Raw genomic sequence first — 11,211 nt, forward strand, 5'->3', positions numbered from 1 at the left:
TATTCTATAGACGGGCTGATCTGCAAACCAATGAACATATGCTTTCATAAATTGCACAAGCAAAGGGCTCTTATAGGCATTAATCCTTGTTATGCTATTCCACCTGATATACCTGCTAACGGCCTTTTAACGCTCTCCTACAAGGCTTACGCATAAGGCGTATAGCTAAACGAAGAAACTATTAGCCCTTGACTTCATTCCTACCCTTATGCCTCCCTACACAACTTCTCTAATTGTATGCCCTCATTTGATGACAATGTGGCCCATGTTAAACAACTCCATCCAGCATCTACATACCAAACCAGTCATGCAGTAGCTCCGCCACATAGCATGACAAAAATGATGTGATCAATATGACCATCGTTCAAGTGACTATACGTCACAAACGATCACAGGAAATGGGTAATGCATTCTCTATAATATACGCTGACACCCTAGGCATTCCCATCACAAGTCATGTGCTCTCACCACAAAAATCCATAGTCTCCATCTCCACCCTCCCTCTCACTTCTAATTAATCCATCCCTCAACCACGCGATCCATCCCCCTTACTGATTCACAGTCATCCCCTATGTTCCCGCACACAGCTGAATAACACACCCAAGCACCTCCTTGCCTCGATGCCTCGTGCATGACCCAATCCCCGCAGACGTCACCAGTCACCAGTCACTAGTCACAGACATTGCTACGACAACAGCCACGACCATGACCACACCACACACACAACCTGAAGATGAATCGAATATACCTCCCGTGTACTACCGTGGCACCAAGAGCAACGAATAACAGCATAAACCGTCTTCTGGCCATACATACCTCCACCTATCTACCATCTTGATCAACACAGAGATCCCGTGAAGACCATCACCAGGATATATCGCCGGCTAGGGATGGTAGTGAGGCTGCACCTTTCTCCAAAACGTCATAAGTGCAGGATATGTTGCAGGAAGACGAGAATATTAATGCTAGTGACAAAATTTTGCAGGACGTTTAACACAGAAAAGTCTCTGCGATGAACCAGAGAACCACTGTCCTTGGTGATTTCCCCTGGTGAGATATCCTTACAAAAGTTATCCTTTTACAGGTGGGTTGTGAAAGGGCCAGGTATCATGGCCAACATCATTGCATAATGACACTCACTGAGCAAACGACTGGCTTACATTCATAGATGATACACGAAAAACAGCAACAGTGAAAATAACTGGTCCGTTTGAGAAGGAGAGCATACAGTATCCTTGACAAGTTGATCGAGTTCCAGAGGATCGGATTGTCTTTTGAAGACCCTGTCGGATAGTCAGGTATTGATTTGCAGGATCTCGCCTATCTAATCTGACATATTGATAGTACAACTTGTCAGAGGGCTGGAATGGTCATCACTAATTATCACCATTTACCAGTCTTGTTCGCAGATGGAAGCACCCGACGCAGCTGCCCTAGGCAAGCAACATCACATTTTGGCTATACTGAGAGAACGCAACTCGGCTACTCTATCTTCAACAGGATTCAATTCCCCCCCGTAATCGCCGCCTGAGGCCCCGGACCCGGCAGTTGCCGTGCTCCCCTCGGCGACCAACGCATTATATGACGAAGACGCTTCGGTCGCAGAGATCTGTCCAGATCTCGGCGCCGGTTTCTCTCAAGGGTGAAATATCTTGAGTTCGTCAGCGCCCAGCGCGGGTCATCCAGCTGATCGGTCCCCTCGTAGAACCTTCCCCCGTAGCGAGCCACATTCCAGATCCACCACATGGTCTCGCGCAAGGGATCTGTCTCACCCTGTATAGGGATTCGGGTCCGGTTAATCGCAAAGTCCAGATTCCTGAACTTCCTGGCGAATCTCAATAACATTTCTTTCTGATCGTCGCTGACATAGTTCCCAAAGTATTCCCTGCGCTGCCTGGTAGTCGGGTCCTCGGGCGGTATGGGATCATACATGAGCAGGTGTATTCCTGCCTGATGAAGGGAGTCTGTAGGCAAGGTCCTGGGCTCCGAGATCGCAGCCAGAGCCCAGTGATGCCAGACACTTCCCGTGATACGGTGCTCTCTTGTGACACAGAGCGTTGCCCAATTCTGCTGTCCGGTGTGAAAATAAAGGTTGACAAGATGGTGGCCATTCCGCTTGTCCGAGTTGGTGAATTTCCTGACCTTTCTGTTCCGATCCGCATCATCCAAAAAACATAGGGGACGGTGGTTCACAGCAAAGTCCACCCCACAGTCTTTTAAATTGCGTCGAAACGCGGCGATATGAACTGCAATCGTGTTCAAATCATCCGTCTCGTTCATAAGCCGGATATGCCAGGGTAGCTCGATGTTGGTAGGAATCACGTTCTCATCTTCTTCCTTGCCATTCTCACCCCACAAACTGTCGCGCACAGGAAGTCCATCGTCGGTCAGAATGCCAGGTCGCATAGGACGGAGCCGAACTTTACGAGGCTTGGGCTCCGCCTGGCTGGGAGGATTGTCTTTCCCCCCGTTTCCATCACCCAGACTCGGCCCAGTCTGTCCAGGGGCAGGTAAAACAATTTGTCCGGTCATAATCTCCCCGCCTTGGCCATTGCCCTCAGCGGCCCCTCTCCGCTCCGCAGCGGCGGATGATTCCGCATGGGATCGATGTCCACTATATGCTGCTTTTCGCTCAGGAATCGACACCCTCGGATTCCCCTTGTCCTGGGATTGAAGTAGCTGGTCCGCATTAGACCCGGGACCACTGCGTACAAGTCGAGGAGCCGGTGCCGTTGGCCGTTTCAGACCCAAATGTTGCCCAGGATTGATGGGACCCGCGGGTTTTACCGGAGCCGGGGTGATTGCGTCTTCATCTACCAGTGGCTGTAAGGTACGCTGCTCGTCTCCGGGTGCGATTCTCACGGAACTAGGTACCGTCAGATATCTCTTGTCGGTGAATGGGTCACTCGGCTTAGAGAGCCCTTCCATATGGGACACATCCTCAATGTGGTCGACCATTCTCCTGGTGACCTCAATATGGCGCCAGTCACTTCCATACTTCTCGTCAAATTTGCCATGACTTCCAGTGATAGGGGATTTCGGTTCAGCGGGGGGTAAGACTGTAGCGAGCATGTCATGAGTGCTTTCCACAAGAATGCCTATGGAGAGTTGTTGAAATATATATGAACGAGTGTGGGTGTCTATCTCTTTATAATGATAGATATGGTATTATAACGTCTGTTGCATGGAGAAAATGTCAGATGACGCTGTTGGACACTCGGGGTTCCCATGCTTTTGCGACTGCCTGTTGGGTCTGACAATTTGAAAACAAGGGAGGCGCCCCGACGAGTAGCGCCTTCCCTTGAACGATTTTCATTTTATCCGCTACTAACGCATGGACGGTATCAGAGCAACGACCATCGTACATGCTTAGACCCATTTTGAAGAAGCTCAACCTAAACTACACTAAAATCCTTCGGCCGCCTAGTGGCGTCCGCTCCTGAACGGATTGTCTCGAGGAAAATGCGGATTCCAAGACTCTTTCCGAGACTTGCTTTCCTCGTGGACTTCGATCTCGGTGGTTTTGGTAATGGAGGTGTGGTTTGAGCCGGGCGTGAACGTGTTCTCGTGAGAAGCGACATTCACCAAGACGGTTTCATCCGCGAACGTGTCAAACAACGACTGGTCAGGTGCCCGACGGGCAAGAGGAATGGGCTTTTGTTTCGGGCCGGAGTGAGAGCCCTTATAGTACGACCCGGTGTAGCGAGTGCGATGCAGGACGAAATTGTAGGATTGTCGCAGCGTGGGAAGAGTCGCGCATATGATGATCACGTACATCTGGGGCCTCACTTAGCGCGAAAATGGTTGTAACCTCAAGAGTCTTACCTCAATACTATAGTATAGGAGTAGATGTTAGTGGGTGTCAGTTCGTATATAGAACGTTGACTTACGAGTACCAGGTTGTGATGTCGGCCCATGACCCTGGCTCCACCGTTAGACAGCCCAAACCCTGTATGAGCAGCACTTACATGTTATATCCGAGTGGGCAGGGAGATTCTTCAGCAGAACGGCCTTGACTAGTGTCGCTGCCGCTGCCAGAATACCCGCGCCCATAACCGCTATAACACCTACCTTCATCCTCCAGGGCAGCTGTACAGACCAGAAGATAATGATCGGGAATAAAGCCAAGGTAAGATCGGCGAAAGCGTTGAACGCTGCCACAATCAGCTTGATCGCACATCATAAAGGCCAGGTACTCACATGCTTGGGATATGCCAGCTACCAACTGAAATTCCACGCTAAAACAGGAACCAGGAACCTCAGGCCGCCAGATCTTCTCTGGGGGGCGACAGAAACCCATGATGGCAACAAAAGCCAACACATTCCAAGCAATGGAAATCAGACTGAAAATGTATAAGAACCATCGTTTCGCCGGAGTGGCCGCCTGTCCCATCAATCGCAGCAGGAAGACAGCTACCGATAGTTTGCCAGTTGTGGTGCTGACCATGGAGAAGTTGGGTGCAATGACGGTGTACTTGTAGGCCTCGATTCTCCATTCCGCGTTGGGAATGTCCGACATGTGCTTCCCCAGCCCATAGTGGACGCCGGTTTGAGCCAGTCCTGAACATACAATCGCGCTTAACTGTATGTAGCGCAGAGGTTAGACTGGCGTTAACACAAATACCTCCAGAGGGGTTTACCAGTGAGAGAAGGATGAAAAAGTCATCCCAGCCCGCTTTCCGAGTCAGGAGCAGCCGGGTATACAATCGAATACCGACCACAATGATTGCCATGCTGCCGAAACTCCATGACACGGCGGTGATCTGAGTGCCTTTGTCGGCAGACATGCTGCTCCGATTCAATGGTTCATTCTTTGTCGGGAAGTGCGAGCAGCGTTTGGGGGATTATTTAAAGCAACTTGAAGCTAGGTGCCGCTGAAACCTGACCAAGGGAGTAGCGGTTGATTTTAAATTAAACAATAACGACAAACAAAGAAAATCCCTGTCTAGCTTGCGGACGATGCATAGACTACCCCCGGCATCCGGGACTATCATTTTCCAGGCTCTGCCCATCAATTCGCGGATAGAAAATAGGGAATTGAATCGACTGTCATATGTGTAATGGGAACTGTCAATGCTTACCTGGAGCGGGCCGCCGGGATCCGTCCGGGCTTTCGCTGACCAGTGGCCACAAACTGGAAACGGGACACTACTAGGTATCCAAGGTTAGGCACCCTATCAGGTTGCATCGGGATCTTCCGCCTGCTCTGAGCCTCTCAGAGACTCAGACATCCGTCCAAGGCACCCGACGCTCGGATGATCCAACCGGTTCCGCGACGCACCGGCGCCGCACTAATGCGGCCAGTGCTGATGGCGCTGGGGAGGACGGCGCCTTAATCGCGGAACTGACAGCCAGGAGCGGGTCGCTCCCGCTATCCAAAGCTAAATCCACCATGGAGCGACTAGTCAGCGCCGTTGCGAGCCAGAAGTACTTAACTCCCCAAGTATAACTTCCCCTTACCGGGGACGAGATGACAGGTCCACCGGCAGTGCCCGCCGTCCTGTGCCTCCTTCCACTTACAGCAAGAGGCCGTCGCGTGGTTTCGGGGCCTTGATTCGGCACCATCAATTCCCTTACAAAAGGCCCCGTATTCCTCCTTCCTTGTTCCCTGTCACTGCAGCATACCTCCCATCTCCATCATGTCCACCAATAGCATCCATACCAACGGCGCCGCTCGGGAGCCGATCGATCATCTCGTCGGACAGGTCACGCAAGCTGCAGATGCATTTCAGAATAGCCACAACGAAGCGGATCGCTTAGCCGCACTCCAGGCGGCGCAGAGGCTAGTGACGGTGTTTCAAAAACCACAAGATGCAGTGTATAATCTAGCTTATTCGGTATTATGTCCCTGCATGTCGCTAGAGTTGGCCTGGAGCACTGACCATACCAGCCCACCCACGTTATGTGTGTGCGGATCGCAATGGATCTGGAGATTTTCTCGACCCTGAGCGAGCGAAATGGACCAGTGTCCCTGGAGGAACTGGCGGCTGTCAAGGGAGCTGATTTAACGCTTACAGGTGAACACCCTGGTAGTAATCCCGAGTGCCATGCTAAAGCCAGATAATAGAGCGCGTGTTGCGCATCTTGGCAGGAATCGGGTACGTTGCGGAGCAGGATGTCAGGGTGTACATCCCCACAACAATGACCCGGCAGATGACGGACAGATTGAGTGGGGCAGTGGTACGCTTTATGTAAGTCGGCCACATACCTTGCCAGCCTGCATGGCTAACGAAGCGTCCATACAGTTTCGATGTCGGCATGCCCACTTTGGCCAAGGTGCCCGAGTTTCTGCGCACCACCAAATTCCGGAACCCATCCGGAGCCCTGAATGGTGCGCTACAATATGCAGAGAAGACAGACATGGCGTTGTGGGATTGGGTGCTCACAAAGCCTGGTTATGTGGACGCCACCAATACGTTCATGGAGGCGGATCGGGGCAGTCGCCCCAGCTGGCTGGAGTGGTTTCCCGTGCAGGAGCAAATCATCGATGGCTTCAGCGAGAGTGAAAGTGATGTTCTTATTGTGGATGTAGCTGGTGGACGAGGCCATGATCTGGCCGCACTCCAGAGCAAATTCTCTGGCGCACCAGGACGTCTCATCTTGGAAGATTTGCCTCATGTGGTCGCTGAGGCTACTCAACATTCGAAGATTGAGCATTTAGCATTTGACTTGTTCAAACCTCAGCCGGTTCAAGGTCAGTTTTACCACATCCTGCTCATTCGCAATGGTTGTCTTCTAATGCAGTTGTCATGTAGGCGCGCGGGCCTATTACATGAAATTCATTTTGCATGACTGGTCAGACGAGGAAAGCCGCCAGATTCTTACCCATCTCGCTGCAGCCATGAAGGCGGGATATTCCAAGCTGATTATCGAAGAGTTCGTTTTGGCCGACAAGGATTGTGCGATGCTGCCGGCCATGTGGGACTGGGAGATGTTGGTTTTCTGCAACAGCATGGAACGGACTGCCAGCCAGTGGACCAAGGTGTTGGATTCGGCTGGGTTCCGTGTAGTCAAGTTCTGGGCTCCCCCTGGAGACGGACAGAGCATCATTGAAGCTGAGGTGAAAGACCCTGTTGAACCCAGTAGAAGTATGCTATGAGTAATTAGATCAATGCAGCGCGCTGAGATAGGTGCAGTACCTGGTCACTGAGGCAATTGTCATTCAAATCATCCTTTTCATTCGTAGCCAGCGGCTGTGTGCGCAGAAAGTGGAACGAAGGGATCCGAAAAGGAGTTGAGTATCGAGCACGTGCTTGGACGGAGACCCCCTAAGTGAATATCATCAATGATAGTGCTTGATGGAATGATTAGATGAGAGAGAGAGGCGAGAGCAGACACGCCAGCGTGAAGCCGAACCCGACGCCGGTCAGGTGATTCAGGCCTGCTTGCATTGGCCACCCTTTCCTATGTTACCAAAACGAATGGTAAGGTTAATTTTGCTGGACTTTCACTTATGGAGCTAAGTATACTGTCAAGACAAGAACCCGATCTCCTACAAGCCCAGGAGTTTTGAAAAAAAACATATGCTGAAAGTGGATCAATCCCCCTACATACTGGCCGTAATGGACACAATTCTGATCGCGATTGAACAAGGTTTCTGGGGAAAGGAGGTGTAATTATAGTATCTTGCTCATCAAACAGCTAGAGAGGTGGGGTTACTGCGATTATATGTTCCTAAACACCCGCAAGTTACTGCAAAAAGTATTCTCTTAACATCATTTATCAATTCGTCATAATTTGTATGCTACAGACAATGTAACATTCTTGAGAAATGTCGACCGGCTCATAATCTGTGAGACAAAGTCATTTAAAGACCTCAGGGCATAGCGTTAAGATCGTCACAACGGCACCCTCCAACCAGTCTAAAGCGATGATGATAATCGGCTGCCATTCAATGTCCATAGGGCTAAGGTGCAGAATTCGAGTGGTAATTATTGTTCCTAGAGTTGCCAGGTTAGAGGCCCAATAGACCATTCGTTGTGTGAATGATTCCATGTTATTTTGGGATGAGATCGCGATTCTGAATTCTGATCGAGCTTTTCATAGCGAACAGCACTAGGAACGATATATATGCGGCTTGATTTTCGCTATGCCTACTACTACGATCGCCATCCACTTGCTATCAAGCTCCCTTGGATTGCTAGTCAGGCGATTGGTCGGGGTTAGTGGCGGTGGCTGGAAATCCGGATTCGTCGTTAACAACCAGGCAGGATGTGATGTTGTCTTCACATCATTCAAGTAGTGCCGGAAACTACAGCCCGCGACAGACCCTGATCAGAAGATGAAAAATGCGTCAGCTTTATTCCAGCCTAGCCTCGTTGCCGACTTCCTTGGACCGCAACAAAATTTCAAGGATGCCTAAACTGCCTTTGGGATGAGAGACTGTGACCAATCATGATGCGTTTATAGACTAGATATGACGCTTCAATCATCCGCGAAGATTGGAATTTGCCGATCAGGACGATCAGGCTTTCGCAAGCTATCGAGATGTAGTGTTGGAAGAGTCGCTTTGCCCGATGTCTCTATCGTTGGCCGTACGCGGCAGAAAAAGGCGGTGGGTATGTGCTCTTGACTGTCGTCCTCTCGCTTCGTCTTTGCTTCATCTCCTTGATCGCATCGGTCTTTCGTTGCCAACAAGGGCCACGAAGAAGTCAGACAGCTGAAATGGCGCCCCGCTGTCTTGGTATATTTAGCGACACCTTGGCAACCGATCGCTTTGGGAACATGCGTGGTTCCACCCAGGTAGGTACCTAATGGAAACATGTTCGACATATTGCCCGACACGTAGCAGCCAACTGGCTCGGGACGACCTTGTCACCCACCCTTTATGAAGAGAAATAGGGCCGGTAGAAGGTCAGTCGTCTTAGGCCAGTCTTCACTCAGCATTGAATGGCAATATGAGGCTGCTCAACGTGAGAACATATCGGCTGAAGGAATACTTCGATAGTGACATCCCCGATTATGCGATTCTATCCCATACTTGGGGGAAGAATGAAGTGACTTTGCAGGATATCCAGGTGTTCGCAAGGTCCGGGTACCAGGGTCAGGTCACAGACAAGGAAGGGTTCTGCAAAATCAAGTATGCTTGTCAACAAGCGGCCAGGGACAACCTGGAGTATGTCTGGATCGATACCTGCTGTATCGACAAAAGCAGCAGTGTTGAACTTTCAGAAGCCGTCAACTCCATGTACCAGTGGTACCTACGGTCGAGCAAATGCTACGTGTATCTGGCCGACGTCCCAGCAGATCATCCGGAGGTTGTGCCCGATGAGAAAGTCAGAAAGGTCAGTGTTGGCGGCAGATCAACTATATCTGTCAAAGGGCGCAGCTCCGGTAACTCGGACACGGTAATGGATGGCCCTTTTTCAAGATGCCGCTGGTTCACACGAGGATGGACATTGCCAGAGCTGATCGCGCCCAGTGACCTGGCCTTTTACGGGTCCGGCTGGAACTTCCTTGGTACCAAACGATCACTATCGACCCTGATCTATGTCATTACTGGGATAGATCAACGAGTTCTACAGGATATCACAGAGAACAAGGAGTCCTTACGATCGATTTGCGTCGCACAGAAAATGTCATGGGCAGCTACGAGGCGAACGTCCAGGATGGAGGATGCGGCATACTGTCTTCTCGGCCTTTTCAGCGTCCACATGCCTATTCTATATGGTGAAGGCAATGCGGCATTTATCAGGCTCCAAGAAGAGATTATTAGGACGTCAGATGATCAGACCCTTTTTGCGTGGAACTATTGTGACATTGAGAGCGAGCGACAATATACAGTCCTGGCTCCCTCTCCCTCCTGCTTTCTCAAGAACGCCGTGCAGTGGTCATGTCCCCGAAGCACCGGACCCTATTCAATGACCAACCGAGGCCTCCACATCTCACTTCCAGTCATAGATCAAGCCGGACACGGGAAGGCTTGCCTCGCCCTTTTGGATTGCCACTACGAAAATGATGTCACAGGCATATTGGCCCTTCCACTGGCTCCAAGGCCGGACAGGACCTATGACCTTGCTAATGACACTTCGCGCGGACGGGTGGTGCGAGTAGACTTGGGAATGGAGGCAATCGCCACGGCTCGTGATCTCTATATCAGGTTACAGCCCAGTGTCCCTGAACCTCGCCCAGGACTCACATGTCGATTCAATCTCGATCGAGGAGATACAGCAGCGCTGTCTTTCAGCATCGAGGACTTCTATCCGTCACGGGTCTGGGATACAGAAAGCTGCACCTTACGGCTGACTGGCAAGGACTCGTCCTCTTTTGAAACCTGGGCAGCTGTCAAGTTGAGAAATCCGTCCGGCAAACCTGTCGGTGTGGTATTTCACTTATCACCGCGAAGGCTCGACAGTACCCCATTTGACGTGCAGAACTGGATCTATTTGCAGTCAATGGAGCACGATGCGAGCCTTGCACAAATTGTGGATCAGGTCATCCGTGGCTGTTCATCGGGCTCAGCCTACGAATACGGAGGTCACGGATCTTACACCTTTACTTTCAGCCGGCGATATACTATAGTTGCCACCAACACACTTGTCGATGGCCCGATCCCGGAGGCCTATGTCGATGTGGCAGTGATGGATCGGCAAGCGATATGCAGTCTGCGACGCTTTTTTGACAGCAAGCCGAAACCAGCCAATTCGTCGAAGGAACGAGTCAAAGGGAACTATGTCTGAACCACAACTGTGTATTATTCACTGTGTAAGCGAGAACGGTGTACTAAGTGATCCGACTCACTTGAAGAGCCTGCGAGATGCTCTCGTGCGATTTACAGCATAGTATGGTGGCTGCTGAGCCTCGGCCTAGACAATAGGGATGGAAGTAGGCGCTTGGTTTAATGGTTTGTTCTGCCTTTATTGCTTTGTCGCACGTCTCTGAGCCAATATAACAAAGAGCTATGTCATGCTAGGCTAAATATAGACATCTCTCTCAGCCCGACGCTCACAGCCTGGATGCCTGTCGTATAAGATTATCGGCTAGACTATCCGCGCTCCACAGGTTACTTCCCACTCATAGCTTGGTTACGTGGTCGCTGTGTCTGAGGGACGCATGTTCCGCCTGGCCCTCGTTCCAACGCCACGGGTCAAGCGCCATTCGCCCATATGGCGGGATTTGAGTGAATATTGCTGTTGTGCCAGCTAGAGCTTTGGATGCTTCCTCTCAATCTAACCGGAAGTTCTTCGGTCCGGCCTGTATCCTTTTTACTTC

At 50.9% G+C, this 11,211-nt stretch overlaps 4 protein-coding genes across 4 annotated transcripts; 2 read left to right on the forward strand and 2 right to left on the reverse strand.

Moving 5' to 3' along the window:
- Positions 1 to 1,100: 1,100 nt before the first annotated feature.
- On the reverse strand, positions 1,101 to 3,116 carry BO80DRAFT_126420 (uncharacterized protein). The gene has a single exon (XM_025713535.1). It carries the CDS (start codon positions 3,070 to 3,072, stop codon positions 1,504 to 1,506), a length of 1,569 nt encoding a protein of 522 aa, XP_025573868.1. The 5' UTR covers positions 3,073 to 3,116; the 3' UTR covers positions 1,101 to 1,503.
- A 919-nt stretch (positions 3,117 to 4,035) lies between these two features.
- BO80DRAFT_323005 (uncharacterized protein) lies at positions 4,036 to 4,787 on the reverse strand (the record flags this gene model as incomplete). Its single annotated transcript, XM_025715148.1, has 3 exons — positions 4,036 to 4,154; positions 4,201 to 4,582; positions 4,641 to 4,787. Coding segments are annotated over 3 exons (648 nt in total), but the record flags the coding sequence as incomplete, so codon positions are not given.
- Positions 4,788 to 5,480: 693 nt separating this feature from the next.
- Positions 5,481 to 7,164, forward strand: BO80DRAFT_410382 (O-methyltransferase). The gene is made up of 5 exons (XM_025717919.1): positions 5,481 to 5,837; positions 5,891 to 6,017; positions 6,068 to 6,191; positions 6,246 to 6,694; positions 6,756 to 7,164. The coding sequence occupies exons 1-5, from the start codon at positions 5,640 to 5,642 to the stop codon at positions 7,097 to 7,099; spliced, it is 1,242 nt and encodes a 413-aa protein (XP_025573870.1). The 5' UTR covers positions 5,481 to 5,639; the 3' UTR covers positions 7,100 to 7,164.
- A 1,605-nt stretch (positions 7,165 to 8,769) lies between these two features.
- On the forward strand, positions 8,770 to 10,892 carry BO80DRAFT_410384 (HET-domain-containing protein). The gene has a single exon (XM_025717920.1). It carries the CDS (start codon positions 8,898 to 8,900, stop codon positions 10,677 to 10,679), a length of 1,782 nt encoding a protein of 593 aa, XP_025573871.1. The 5' UTR covers positions 8,770 to 8,897; the 3' UTR covers positions 10,680 to 10,892.
- The last annotated feature ends 319 nt before the right edge of the window (positions 10,893 to 11,211 follow it).

The sequence above is a fragment of the Aspergillus ibericus genome, assembly GCF_003184845.1.
Source record: "Aspergillus ibericus CBS 121593 unplaced genomic scaffold BO80scaffold_28, whole genome shotgun sequence".
Taxonomy (NCBI): domain Eukaryota; kingdom Fungi; phylum Ascomycota; class Eurotiomycetes; order Eurotiales; family Aspergillaceae; genus Aspergillus; species Aspergillus ibericus.

Coding starts and splice junctions, on each gene's coding strand:
- BO80DRAFT_126420 (XM_025713535.1), bottom strand. CDS start 3,072: ATGCTCGCTACAGTCTTACCCCCCGCTGAACCGAAATCCCCTATCACT.
- BO80DRAFT_410382 (XM_025717919.1), top strand. CDS start 5,640: ATGTCCACCAATAGCATCCATACCAACGGCGCCGCTCGGGAGCCGATC. Junction 6,192..6,245: donor GGGGCAGTGGTACGCTTTAT/GTAAGTCGGCCA, acceptor GCGTCCATACAG/TTTCGATGTCGGCATGCCCA. Junction 6,695..6,755: donor CAAACCTCAGCCGGTTCAAG/GTCAGTTTTACC, acceptor GTTGTCATGTAG/GCGCGCGGGCCTATTACATG.
- BO80DRAFT_410384 (XM_025717920.1), top strand. CDS start 8,898: ATGAGGCTGCTCAACGTGAGAACATATCGGCTGAAGGAATACTTCGAT.